The sequence below is a fragment of the Heterocephalus glaber genome, unplaced genomic scaffold (genome assembly GCF_053883595.1).
Source record: "Heterocephalus glaber isolate CG9 unplaced genomic scaffold, H.glaber_assembly_v1.0 deba00001429, whole genome shotgun sequence".
NCBI classification, from domain to species: domain Eukaryota; kingdom Metazoa; phylum Chordata; class Mammalia; order Rodentia; family Bathyergidae; genus Heterocephalus; species Heterocephalus glaber.
This window is the reverse complement of record NW_028258294.1, coordinates 22557540-22572638: the sequence shown is the minus strand read 5'-3', so window position 1 is coordinate 22572638 and position 15099 is coordinate 22557540. Positions and strand designations below refer to the sequence as shown.

Genomic DNA, 15099 nt, shown 5'->3' with positions numbered 1-15099 from the left:
TTTCCTTTCCCTTCTTTACTTTCCCCTACCCCTCCCACTTCCCCTGCCCCTTTAGGCCTTTTCTTCCTATTTCACATTATCAATTATTCATTTTAATCCTTATTTACACTTTCAGTTTCTCACACCAGAGAAACTATTCGGTATTTACACATGTGTGTCCTATTTATTTCACTTAAGAGTATGGCCTCAATGTGCATCCACTTAGCTACAAATGTCTCTAGTTTCTCGTTCTTTCTGGCTGAGTAGTATATTTATCCTTCTTTATGGTAGAGTAGTAGTCCATTGTGTATATATATATATATATTCCCAATTTTCTTTATCCATTTATCTGTTAGTGAGCTTATAGGTCTCTTCCCTATTTAACTATTTCAATCTGCGTGCTTCTGTCTGGATGAGGTACATCTTCTGTAGGCAACACATGGCTGGATTTTATTTTGTGATCCACCCTGCCAGCCTGCATCTTTTGATTGGGAAGTTAAAACCCTTAACATTAAGAGTTATTAATGTAAGGTATTTACTGAGCTCTGCTATTGCATTTTTTTTTAATGCTGATTGCTTTATTTTTTCACTTTTGTTTTACTACTCTCCTAGTTACATATATACTTTTCTTTGTGCTCTTCGGTGCTGGTAGCCTCTCCATCTTTGTCTGGGATTCCATTAAGTATTTTCTGCAGTGCTGGTTTAATAACCACGTGTTTCTTTAGGAATTTTTGTCATGTAAAGTCTTTACATTTCCATCAATTTTGTAGGATAATTTTTCAGGATATAGAAGTCTGAATTGGCAATAGTTTATGTTTAGGGCTTGAAAAACTTCATTTCAAGCTCTTCTGCCCTTTAAAATTTATACTGAAAAATTGGCTATTATTCTGGTAGATGTGTTTATAGGTTACTTGCTGTTTTTTCCTCCAACAGATTTTAGTATTTACTCCTTTCACTGAACTTCTGTAATTTTGATTATGATGTGTTGTATAAAGATTCTTCTCTGGTCATGGCTATTTGGACTTCTGAATGCCTTTTATACTTGCATATTGAATTATTTCCCTAGATTTGGAAATTTTTTCTGCTATGATTTTAGTGCACACATTTTTTATGATTTGAGATTAGTGTTTTATTTCATTTAAGAAAAAGCATGCAAACACCATAAAATATAGCCTGAAGCTACCATGCACACACAAAGGTTCATATTATACCCAATAGAATATCACATAATTATAATTAGACAACAAAAAAAATTTGAAAATCATATTTTAAATACAGTTTTAAAATTAAGATGTAGCTGGTGAGTAGATGAGAGAAAATGAAAACGATGATTTTATTTAGAAGTCACATTCTAAACCCCACCTAAAGTGCCCAGTGCAGAGTCTTACTTTTGAAAGAAAGAAACTTTGTGGTCAGCTTGTGAATACATTTTTTTATATGTTTTAAGTTATCTTCTAAGTTTTCCTTTATTCTTATAATTCTGAGGGCTTTTTTTCCAGTTATATGGCTGCTATTGAATCCAGCTTGCATGATACCTTGTCATCTTTAGTGTATCCTTGAGTTTATGATCTGCTATATCCATGTTATCTTCAATTTAGGACCCTCTATTCTCACATTAGTCAAATCTGCTACCCATATTTTCTATTAAATTTTTTATATTTTGTATTTCTGCTTGCTTTCTTTTCATAATTTTTTACCAAATATGATCATTCATATTTTGACTTCTTCTTTTTTTTTTTTTGGTACTGGGGATCGAACTCAGGGCCTTGGGCTTGTGAGGCAGGCAGCAGAACCACTGAGCTAAATCCCTGGCTGGATCATTCATATTTTGTATTGTCTTGTTTAAGGCAATTAGTTTATAATCTGTTTTGCCTTTAAGCATTTTAAACATTTTATTAGTAAAATTCTTTATCTGTTTAACTAAATCCTCTTCAAATTAGCTAAACATCTTATGAATTTGTTTATGTGGTTTTTCTTTGATCTCTTCAAACATTTTGGCCATTTGGTTTTTGAGTTCTTTTCCTATAATTTTCTGTACTTTAGTGTCCAAGAGATCAGGTTTTGGGGAGTTAGAGGTGTTTACTTGCATCTTGTTGCTTTCTTTTCCCATATTTTTATTGTTTTTGTGTTACAGGTTGAAGATTAACTAGGGAAGAAATACTGCCACTACTGTGGGAATCCCTTTAGTTAGATTCTGTCTCCTTGTGATGTTTCCTTGGGTTTAGTTATGATGTTTTATACCTCTTCAATCTGCTCAGAGTAACATTTTTTTTGTGTGTGTGCTGGGGATCGAACTCAGGACCTTGCGCTTGTGAGGCAGGCGCCGGAACCACTGAGCTAAATCCCCGGGCCTGCTCAGAGTAACGTTTAAAGGTCTTCGTAATGTCCAACCTAATTCTGCTGGCTTGATCTCTAATACCACTTAGAGAGGAAACAATGAACCACAATAATATTGATGACATAAAGACAAACCCTCTTTGGCATACAGTAAAAAAGTAGTTAAAATCAAGAAGTGTAACAATAGAAAAGAATATTAAAAATAGAAAAGAAATCGGTAAGAATGAGTAAAAAACAAACTGGATATTGACATACTATAAGAACCAAAAAATCTATAACTATACTATCCCTAACAATAGAAAATATATGTCAGCAATAATATAAATAAATAAACAAACCAAATGTTGACACACAGTAAATATCTACTAAAAGCAATAACTGTAGCACTATTAACAACTGAATTTAGCAATAATAGCATAGAAACAACTAAATAGCTAAAAACAAATAAAGCTTATTAGTAATAATAATAAAAGTGGAGGGAGCAGAAAGGGAAGAAGTGGAAGAAGTACATTTGAAAAAGAAAGAAATGGAAGATAAGGAGAAAGAAAATTAAGATAAAAATCCAAATAAAGAATGAAATAAAATTAATAAAATTAATTAAGAATTAAATAAAAACAAGAAAACATAAAGAAAAATAGGAAAAAAATTGTAAAGGGCAAAATAAAGAAAAAAAGCAAACAAACAAGAACTCCAAGCAATAAACAAAGAAAAAGAGAAATGAGTCAAATATTTCCTCCATGTGTTTGGTAACAATATCTCTCAAGGGCCTACAGTATTAGAATCCACCAGATATAGGGGAGGGATAGAGAATCATCACTAGGACCTATTTTGTTTCCATGGTCACTTATTGCTGTGTGAATGCCCTACCTTTCCTGCTGGGCATGGTCAGTAAATGGTTCAGTATTTATGCTCTAAGGTTTATGGCCTTCTCTGTACTCCAAGTCACTGCTATTTCCAATTAGTTTTATAGGTTGTGGTCTTGTGAGGTTCCTGCTTGCTTCAGAGGCCCTTTTGTGCATATTCCCTGGAATATGGTAACCATGCTGCTGAGGTCTATCCCTGATCATGTTGGCAGATGGGGAAAGTGAACAGACATTTGAGCTTTGTACTGGAAGTAGACAGCAAGGAGAGATAAGTATTCTTCTGGACTTAATCCAGGTACTTTCAGATCCAGTCCTCTCAGAAAACCACACATGACCAGCCTAGCTTCTCACCACAGAGGGCAAGATCACTGTATCCTTCCCAGCCTGAACTTGTTGCTATTCAAACCTCTTAGGAGGTCTGTGACTCTCTCTCTCTCTCTCTCTCTCTCTCTCCAGCAGTTTCTTGTGGCCACCTCCCTCCTAGTCATTGCAGTAGAGTGACCCCAGAAACCCTAAAGTGTAGTTTTTCTGTGAGATATGATTCCCAAAGTAGCTCAGTACTTAGACAATAAACCTTTCACAAAATGGCTCCTGATTGTATCACAATCAAATATGGCAGAGCCTGCAGTGAATTTCTTCTCCAACTCTCCAAGTTGTGTTTCCAGCTTACAGTAATGGTGGGTTTTTCTTAGGGGTAGTGCTAGCAGTCTATTGTTTATCAATGGGACTCCTCATCCTTTCCAGGCTTACCTTGGTTCCTGGAAACAGGTCTTCCTGTCTAGGGCCTCAGGTTGCCACATCCCGGGGAGTATGGACAGAGGGGCCTCTGGAGCAAGTAGGGCACAAAATCACAGGCAATAAACCTAACTGGAGATAGTAGTGACTTTGGGCACACCGCAGGACACAAACACAGGAATTCATTGTTTTCTCTGCATTCTTTTCAGTTTTTTTCAGTTTCTCTGTGATTTCTAGTTTCCCTGTCCATGCTTTCTTGATTCCCAGAGCTCTTCTTTTTCTCCTTGCTAAGTAGTCTTCCAGGTATCTCAATTTGAGGTACTGGAGAGGCTGTGATTTGCTGCAGCCTTTACAACATTATTTTTTCCCTCAGGGATTCAGTTTTATTTCTTTATATAAAAAAGATTTTGGTGAATGCTGTATGATGAACAATTATATATATACGTATATACGTAAAAATGCCAACCCCTATAGCTTACCCCAAATTTACTCCATGATTTTTGTTTCATCGATTATTTCATGCTATGAAAAACAAAGAAAAATAACTGTGTTGAATACATTCTATATGGTAGTGGAAAGAGACATAGATGAAACAGATGCACAGTCCCAGTTGGTCAACACTTAGCCTGTTTGTTTCTGTTAGTTATAGCTAGCTTCCTCTCTAGGTGTGCTGAAATACCTTAATTTAACCTAAATGACTATATTTGGATAGCCATAACCCATGTCTTTTTTCCTTTTCTACTGGTGCTCATCCTTTCTGAAAGTACACATTGTGGTACTAAGCTAAGATTACAGAATCTTTTGTTCACAAAGTTTTTCTAAACATCAATCCCCTAAATTCTTTAGTGAAAGAACACAGAATGGAAGCATTGGCTTAAATTAGTAACCTTTAGATTCTCACTTATTGACTGAATTTCTTTAGTTGCATCCTAATTTGGGGATTTATTTTTAGTTTTATGAACACATTAGTTGAATAATAGTTATTTTCTAGTAATAATGGTTCAATGATACCTGGTTTAAGTTATTTTTAATACTGAGTGAACAGCCCACTACTCTAGTCTGTTGCAATGACTACTACATTTTCCAATGACTATGACTTGTTGAAATATGACATACATAAAGCCAAACTATTATTTTGATTCATTTTAAGCTTTTAAATTTATATTTTGCAAGAAGTGTTATTTTAATGACAGTTAAATGTAGTTATATTGACAGATGGATTTATTCTAATTGTATTATGAATCAGGCAGAAAGATTTTTAAATGGCTTATGAAACAGTTCTATAATGTACCTGGGAATAATTTGATCTTGAATAAAAAATGTTTTCCCATTTCACTTTTCATTGATCTCATTTTGCATCGTATTATTTTTCTTTAGAAAAGTAGCTGAATGAGATACAAAATAATTGTTTCTATTCTATAGCATGCAGTTTATATTGACTATACATCAGATTAAAATTTGCATAGATGAATGCACAAAGTCAGCATAGTTAAGAAAACATTTCTGAGTCTTTCTATTCATTGAATAATGCTATTTTTTGTTAACTTGCTACATGAAGACTACTGATCAAAATTCCATGTTAATTTTACAGGTTATGGAAATCAAAGGACAAATGATCCATGTCCCAGAATCAAATTCCATCTTGTTTTTGGGCTCCCCATGTGTGGACAAGTTGGATGAACTCATGGGTCGAGGGCTGCATCTCTCAGACATCCCTATCCATGATGCCACCCGAGATGTCATTCTGGTTGGTGAGCAGGCAAAGGCCCAAGATGGCTTGAAGAAGAGGATGGATAAATTAAAGGCTACTCTAGAAAGAACTCATCAGGCCCTGGAAGAAGAGAAAAAGAAGACAGTGGATCTTCTGTATTCTATTTTCCCTGGTGATGTAGCCCAGCAATTGTGGCAAGGACAGCAAGTACAAGCCAGAAAGTTTGATGATGTCACCATGCTCTTTTCAGACATTGTTGGCTTCACAGCTATTTGTGCCCAGTGTACTCCCATGCAAGTAATCAGCATGCTGAATGAACTGTACACCAGATTTGACCACCAGTGTGGATTTCTGGATATTTATAAGGTAATGGGGGTTAAACAGTAAATTACCACCTTAATTAAAATGCAAAGATATATTTTTTATTTAAATTTGATAGAAAACTATATCTCTTAATTTTAGAAACTTTTACACAGAATATAGGTATTTCTGCTTTGTGAATAAACTTTCATTATGAGGCAACTTATAATACTGACCTAATCCATGAGTCATGATATTGCTCAATAAGGGAAAATTTCTGCATAGTTAGTCCACTAAATTCATTATTATTAAAAATTAAACTTGCTGAATTCTAGATAATTTTAAGCAATGTAATTATTCTTCCTTAGGAAATCATATTCCAATATAAACTGAATGTTTTACGTTGACAGTTAAAAGGAAATAGAATGTTAAAATATACATTGAAGTATATTTTCAGTTAAACCATGATTAATCAGTATTTTATACAACATTCTCAATTAACTGAGACTTCTTTAATTCTAAAATAACATATGCAAAGATTTTAGCTATTTCCCAAATGACCAAAGGCTTTCAGTGTAAGCACCTTATTTCCAGATTATTTAATGGAAAAACTTTCTAAATATGTACCAGTCACCATTTATTTGATTTGGCAGAGTCTTCATTAATTTCTTGTTAAAATCATTGCAATACCTTGAATAATTTACCCCATACCTTCTTGGTACATTGTAGGTATACAACACAATTACATTTCTCATTGGGAATTGCACCTTTACATAATGCATCTTGGTTCTTATTTTTTCCCCATTCCTAGCCCTCCCTTCACCCCCTCCACCCTTCCCTATTTACGAAGACTTTATTTCCATTTTTTCCATTTCTCAGCATTTTTCCTTTCCCTTCTTTCCTTTCCCCTGCCCCTCCCACTACCCCTACTCCTTTGGACCTTTTCTTCCTATTTTGCATTATTGATTATTCATTCTAATCATTGGTACATTTCAGGTATACAATATAATGACATTCATCATTGGAAATTCGCACCTTTACATAGTCTCTCTTGGTTCTTATTTTTCACCCTTGCCCAGCCCTCCCTTCAACCCCTCCATTCCTCCCTATTTACAAAGATTTTGTTCCTATTTTTCCATTTTCTCATATTAATCCCATTCTCTTCTATCCTTTCCCCTAGCCCTCCCACTTCCTTCCCCTTTGCCCCTTTTCCTCCTATTTCACATTACCTATTATACATTTTAGTCCTTATTTACACTTTCAGTTTTTCACATCAGAGAAACTATTTGGTATGTATACATGTGTGCCCTATTTATTTCACTTAAGAGTATTCCCTCAATGTGCATCCACTTAGCTATAAATGTCTCTAATTTCTCATTTTTTATGGCTGAGTAGTTCTTCATTTTAGAAAAAACCCACATTTTCTTGATCCAGTCTCCAGTTGGTGGGCATTTGGGCTGTTTCCAAGTTTTAGCTATCACAAACTGTGCTGCTATGAACATGGGCACACATATATCACTGTGGTATGATTCTTTTAATTCTTTGGGGAAGATCCCCAGCAGTGGAATACCCCATATCTTCTTAATGAACAACTCTGCAACTTCACATGGAATTTTCATAGATTATTCAATGTCAGGATGGATGATTTTTTATATAAGAGGCAGCAACAATTATTATTATTAATAGTGGTGAACAGCAGGTTTTATTTTCTTCTTTCATAATCTATCTAGACCACCTAATTCTTTTTATAGTATAATCTTCACATAAGCAGATTAGGAAAAAACTCATCTGTTTCACTCTGTAAACTTCATAGTATGATTCAAAGGGTATTTTCATTAAGGTGTGTCTCCTTGGAGAAAAAAGTATTCTAGCAACATTTTGTAGATTAAACAGGCAATGTACAATATTACAGTTTAATCTCTTATGAGTGGTAAATAATGTGGAAGATCTATGAGGAATTTGTCTTGTTATACAAAATGAGAATTATTACATAAATTATCTCTACATTTTTTATACTCTGCAGAGATAGCCAAATGTCTGGTTCTAAGCCAGAGAGACATTATAATGAATCTATCATTGTGATACCCTGTCATTTCCAGGAGAGAGCGGGAATCAGCCTGCATTTGCCAGCACTTTCTTTCCTTGAGACTTGAGACATCATTGCACCAATTTCTGTAACCTCCATTCTTCTCCTAAATCATGGATTTTTAGTGTGAGCTTCCTCCATCTTAGTGACATTTTAAGCTCTAAGTTTGGTGTAAGTAATGAAAATGAGACAGATTCACTTTTGAAAAAACATGGGAATCCCTTATTTAAATAAAAGTATGAAGTTTTGAGAAGAGAAAAATGTAATGTCATCTGAAGGTACCAAGATAATTTCAAACTTAAAAATATGATTAGATTTCACAGGCATCGAGTGGCTCCTTGTGATAAACTAGGACACCTCACAGAAAAAAAAAAATCTGTGAAAATACTCTGTTTAATCATCAAACTTTTCTGTATGTTATTAAATCATGGTCAGTTCTATCTAGTCATAAATAACTTTTGGCAAGTTGTAACTTGTAAAATCGGGCTGGGGATTTAGCTCAGTGGTACCTCCGCCTGCCTCTCAAGCACAAAGTCCAGAGTTTGATCACCGGTACAAAAAAAAAAGTACATTAAAAAAACCCTTGCAAAATGGAGCTTCTCTTTCTGTGATACTCAGCTATACTTTTCTTCTTTCATTTGTGTATATCAAATAAAAGAAGTATGGTTCACAAATTTTCTTAATCTAAGCTTACTTATAAAATTTAGGCAATTTGGCCGGGGTTTTAGCTCAGTGGTTGCACCGCCTGCCTCGCAAGCTCAAGGTCCTGAGTTCAATCTCCCGTACCAAAAAACAAAACAAAACAAAAAAACAACAAAAAAACCCAAATTTTGGCAATAAAGTATCAGTGATAAAATTCCAGGGCTTGTTTTTATTATTGTTATTTTGGTACCAGGGATCGAACTCGGGACCTTAAGCTTGGGAGGCAGGCAATAGCACCACTGAGTTAAATCCTCAGGGCTTGGTGTTTTTAACATATTTTCAATGCATATCCCTGAGATATAGATATATAAAACAGCTTTGGCTGTTTATTCAGGATTAGAAGGGTTGAATTTGGAGGAATCCAGACTAAGAAACACAGTGTGCTGAAGCCAGAGTGATGATAGTATAGCCAGAGAGGGAAAGACAAATAATGAAAGAATATCACCCCTGTGTACGGTAAAATGAAGTACATTATAAATTCTCAAAATTCTTTATTTGAAGTGCTTACTTTCTAGTCATATAGTCATTCTTTACGTTTTAGAAAATTTATAACATTTGCTTTTCTTTTCCTTCCCTCCCTCCCTCCCTCCTTCCTTCCTTCCTTCCATTCACTCATTCTTTCTTTTTTTGTGGTACTAGGGACTGAACCCAGGGCTTTCACACTGAGCTATATACCCACCCTTTTTATTTTTTTAATTGTAAGATAGGGACTCAGTAAGTATCTAAATTGCCAGGATGGGCTTGAGTTTAACAATTCTTGGGTCTCAGACTCTAAGACTGAGGATTACAGGCATGTGTTACTGTATCTGGCTACTCTTTGCTTTTGTATATTATGAATTATTTGCTATTTTATACCCTACACTAGTTGCAAAGTTTTTAATTAATGTTGAAAATTTTTAAACCCAAATGCTATTTTTTTTAAATGCTCCAACTCGGCTGATTTTCTAAAATGAAAGAGTTTTGCTGCATTTAAATTATGGGTATAATTTTAAATGGAATCATTCTACCCAAAAGAAAAATGTACAGCCTACTTTTGTTTTATGTAGAAATATAAAATAAAACCAGGTAAAATTGATCATTAGAAGAACTACAAGGAGTAGCTGAAAGGGCCATTTGAAGCCCACTATGTCACAAGGCCCGAGTTTCTAAAATTCTGCTTGCTCTTCTCATTATTTAATGTTTCCCTATCATTAGGAACTGCAGTGACAAATTATAATTGTAGTGGGAGAATTCAGTGAAATTAGGCCATGGTAAGGAGGTTCTGCTAAAATAATCAAGCATTGTATAAAGTGGGAGGTGTGGGAAGAAGCAGTGGATTTTACTGTGCATATTTGAAACATTCAGAAAATTAAAGCCTTTACAATGCTTGACTGCCAAGATGTTACAGGTGTGTGAATATTAAACAAGAGCTAGGCAAATTGTAGAAAGAATGGATTATAATTTTGATTCCCTTGCAATTGTAAAGACAGATATATTCAATAAAAAGTCAACATAAATAATGAACTATTTAAAATTTTCTCCTCAGCATTTATTTATAAATTATAGGGAATAAACAAACTAAAGAACCAGTAACTCTAATTTATTATATCAGTGACTTTCGCTGATGATGAAGATGATAGCAGTAATAGCATCAGTAATAATAAAAGCATTGGGTAGTGAAGCAATAATACAGATTTTACCTATCTCATGTTTGCCTTCAACAAGCCCTTTGGTGTGAGATAGGGAAGAAGCAAGGAGAAGGCTGTGCCCTTCTTTAGTCCGTATGTATTTTGCCAAGGTGGCAACATCTCACTGCCATCTCAAATACTTTCTTTATAGTTCATATCTTTTCTCCTTTAACCACTTTATTAACTTCACTTTTCTTTAGTAGTATACCCTATAAAATAAAGATACTAAGTACATTTATCTCATTGTTACATCATAAGCATGTTAATGAGCGTATGGAGCAAAGTGATTAGAACAACATCTGATATAAATAGTAAATGTAATGTTAGCTGCCATTATTATTTCTCAGATCAGTGTATCTGGGCATATAGGGGTGTCATGTGATTATGTTTGAATGTGTTTGTGTGTACTGAAGTAATAGGTTACCCAGTGTTTTTTAGAAACAAGTAAAATATAAGTGATCTCATTTAGTTCCTCCTAACTCCCTGACTCACTACAGTATTTCTATTTACAGATAAAGAAAATGTGTCAGAAAAGTTAAATAATCCAGATAATTATTAGAATTTGAATTGAAACTTGAATTGAGACAGATTCTAAAGCCTACACTTTTCCCAGTCAAGAGTATGAACTACACAAAATTCTAATTATAAAAACAGAGTGGAAACTGTTCCAAAGCTCAATACATGATCAGTAACTATGGTTGAGATCTGAATAGTATCCTATTGTTAAGTGGAGAGGAAAAACTCTGTGATCTCTGACGTAATCTCCCACTCTCTCTTCAGTGCAAATGGTAAGGAGATCTGAGAAGCTGCATCTTTATGAGTATGGGACTCTCCCATCTGCTATCCTTCCTGTGTCAAAAACAGCTGGTGTCTTCTCCCCTCCTTTCATTCTTCGTGTGGAGAAGCCTGCCAAGAGGGAGACATAAGAAAAATAGTTCCAGGTGCAGGCAGTAAGGAGTATTCTTTAAACAAATGAAACTGTATAAATGTTGGTATGATTTTTTAAAATTGCCTTGCTTAGGTAAGTCTAAAAAAGTGATAACTTACCTCTGTTGGGGCAAAGAAGGGAGCATTTCTATCACAGTCTGCAAATATTGTTGGAGTTAAATATTATTAGTATCAGTATTGAACCTGAATTGGAGGGAAAGGAGCAGAAAAACAAGATGGGGCAGCCAGGAAACCACAAGACCAGAATTCTATTAGACCATGGAATCTGACATAGAGAATTTGAAAAACAATGACACAAAGTTCATATTGACAATGGAATTCAAGTGATATAAATTTGTCTAGAAAAGTGGAGTCCAGGACAATCAGCAAAGTAGGAGGGAACAGAAATCTAGGGATAATCTTAGGGGACATTAGACCTTAGGTCTGGGCACAAGGAGACTAGATTATAGCAACTGGACAGCAAGCAGTGTGTCCAGAAGCAAGTACAAAGGTGAGCATCAAAATAAACTCTGACATAGAATCAAAGTCTCTGCCCCAAGCAGGACCAGGCTGGGAAGATCTAGGTAACTAGGACACCAATACAGAAGGGGAACCAAATATCTCAACTTCTTCAAAGGATACAGAGATATCCCTGAGCTTTTAAATGCTAAGATGGGAATCAGACCCACAAAGATACTAGGGTTAACTGGTTAGTTATATCCATTCTTAAAAATGCATCGAGTTATTTTTATAACAATAATGTATAGTATTAATGCATTAATACTATTTGAAAACTGCCAGATACCTAGAGTTCTCCTGGAAAAAAAAATCTCTTAAGTCTGTGTTTAAGTTCTAAACATCCATAAATACTAAACCAATGATAGGGTTACCTGAGCCATTAAGATCATGTACACTTCATTTATATAAGTAGATTCCTTTACATTAGACTCTTATTAACTATAAACTCCTATTAGCTGTAATTCTTTAACTACTTTGTAGGGGGAAAAAAGTCCATACAGTCTATCTTATATGTTTTGTACTATTATAGCAAAACACCAGAGCCTGGGTAGATTATCAAGAAGAGATTTATTCATTCACACTTCTGCAGGCTGAGAAGTCCAAGATCATGGTGGCAGCATCAAGTGTGGACCTTCTTGCTGCATCCTCACATGGCAGAAGTCTGGAGGGATAGAGAACAAACCAACTTCTGCACACTTTTTAAATAGTGGCATCAATTCATTCATGAATGGAGCCCTCATGGGCCAAACACCTCCCCACCTCCCAACTTTGTTGCATTGCAGGTTAAGTGTTCTACATGTGAATTTTGAGAGACTCATTCGAACTATAACATGATCTAAAAATATAGAATTCAGAAGAAAATAGTGATAAATATCCATAATAAAAGGTTTATTTAAAAGGTGTTGAGTGTTTGCTTTTGTGTATGTTAATGTCCCAGGGGCACTGAATGCCAGGCAAGCCCTTCAGGTTTGAAGATCACCTAGGCTCTGCACAAGTATTCTGGGAGCATGTGCATTTGGGTATTGGAGGAAGGAGCTATCATAGACCTAGATGGTCATCTTTAACCTCATTGGTGAGAGATAAAAGAAGACACTTCTCACATGAAGTTCCAAGACTGCAGAACTTTGTGCCTCAAGAATTTTGATTTGTCTTGACATTTGACAATGTGCAGCCACTATCTGTTTGCAGGACTTTCAGTGAGCCTTCAGAAAAGAAGAAAAATCTCAAGGATATCACTTCAGCATAAATTGGGTTTTGCAGAAAAAATGAAATATTTTCTTTTCCTCTTGTTTTGTCTTATAATAAAACAAGAGCCTTTCAAAATTCTTAGGTTATTCTTGGAATTTTATAAATACATGTATATCATTTTATTCTATTTCCCAACAATAAATGTGAATTACAATTAGCAAAGAGTAACTGGTTAATTTTTTGTCTAAGATTAACATATTTTCTTCTTTAATAATCAGTGCACACACTTTTGAAATTGAATATTATTAGAGATTTATACTGATTCTTTTCAGTAGTCTCCATTCACATCAGTGTCATTTATTTTTGCTAATGCTTGACTGAGAATGAAGCAACAGTAAGTTAGAAAAGAGGAATTTTTGAAAAAATATTATTAAATTCATTTATTCTCTCATTCAATAAACATTTCTAGCTTACTTACTTGATAAGGGGGCATAACTCCCAGAGAAGCTAACAAAAGGTTATAAAATTAGTGTATTTTTAGCAGAATTTTAATGAACTGAAGAGAACTAATTTACATGCTTTAACAGGAGAGGTGAAAATCACAGATAAACATTCTATTGTGATATCTTTTCTACTAAAGGATTATATTGTCAGTTTCAAAATACCATAATGCTCTAAAAATTGTTGAAGAGACTTTTGTTACATTTGTATTTTTTGCCTTTGGCAAGCACTTCGGTTGGTGATAATGAAGAAGCAAGGAGAGGGTTGGATCCTTTGCTCTATTCCTTTGTATTCAAACAAAGCTGTGCAATCTCAATGCTAGTTTCAGGACACTATTGGAATGTCTCACTTTTCTACCTTTAATAGCTTACTTAGCATCTCTGGCTCAATTTCATATGTAAATAAAGAGGATAATTTTCTCTACCATGTAGTTATATTTTATGAACTTTTAATATTTATGTAAAATGCTTTGAACAATGTCTGGTTCATGGTAGTAAATATAAATATTAGCTGCAATTATTTTCAAACATATTTTTGTACCTCCTAGGGTTTGTGTATGTGTGTGCATGCTTAATATGTGTACTCATGTATGCTGCATAGACATATGTTTGTGTATGCATAAACATTGTGTTTATAAAAACTTAAACTGTTTATAGCAATAGATACAATGGTTCTGTGTTTGGGTTTATTCTTTTAGCTTATTAGAATCATGCTGTATACATGAGAAAGACTCAGAGGGAAGGGTAAATGTAAGAAAAGAAGAGGCAAGAGAAAGAGCTTCCTGCAATGGATTATTTGTACCATCTTCACTAGGTTCTGATCCTACAGATCTTTTACTCCCTCAGTTAAATTTATTCCTAAATATGTTACTTTTTTTTGTTTTTATTGTAAATGAGAATTTAAAGCATTGAGGAGTGTAGTTCTTTGTTAGTGCATAGAATCATAACTGATTTTATATGCTGATTTTTTGTTCTGCGGCTTTACTAAATTGGTTTACTAGTTTTACCTGTGTGTGTGTGTGTGCGTGCGTGTGTGTGTGTATGCATGTGCATGTGTGTAAGTGAACAGACTTTAGGATTTTCTGCATATAATACCGTGTCTTCTGCACACAGAGAAAATCTGACTTCCTCCTTTCTGATTTGGATACCTTTTTTCTTTTTACTGTTTTTTTTCTTTTTTGTCTAATTGTTCTGAGTAAGATTACTAGTACAATGTTTAACAGGAGTGGTAAGAATGGGTATCTTTGTCCTGTTCCTTATCTTAGAGGAAAAGATTTAAGATTCTCACTGTTGAGTACGTTGTTAGCAATAGGATTATTATATGACGTGCTTAAATTCTCACTTTTTCACTTTAAGAAATGTTTTTAAAAATAAACAAATTATTTAAAACATATAATAGATGAATAGTCTTCTAACAGGGAGGCAGCAGGGTGGATTTACACTTTAGGAACATTTTCCTAGCAACCACATATAGCTCCAACAATGAAATTTCAGAATCTCACAGAATCAGGGGGGCTTTAAAAATTTCTTTCAGCTGCCTGATCAAAAGGTTATAGCTTATATTGGATCATTCCAATTACAAGAG

The 15099-nt window shown here is 34.5% G+C and overlaps 1 protein-coding gene across 2 annotated transcripts in view; it reads left to right on the top strand.

The window, feature by feature from the left end:
• Window positions 1-15099, top strand: part of Gucy1a2 (guanylate cyclase 1 soluble subunit alpha 2) — a 400022-nt gene that overhangs the window by 188238 nt on the left and 196685 nt on the right. For both annotated transcript variants that reach the window (XM_087212146.1, XM_004856489.3), the window contains exon 5: window positions 5506-5991. In XM_087212146.1, coding sequence (XP_087068272.1) covers window positions 5506-5991 — 486 coding nt within the window. The remainder of the gene's footprint in view (window positions 1-5505; window positions 5992-15099) is intronic.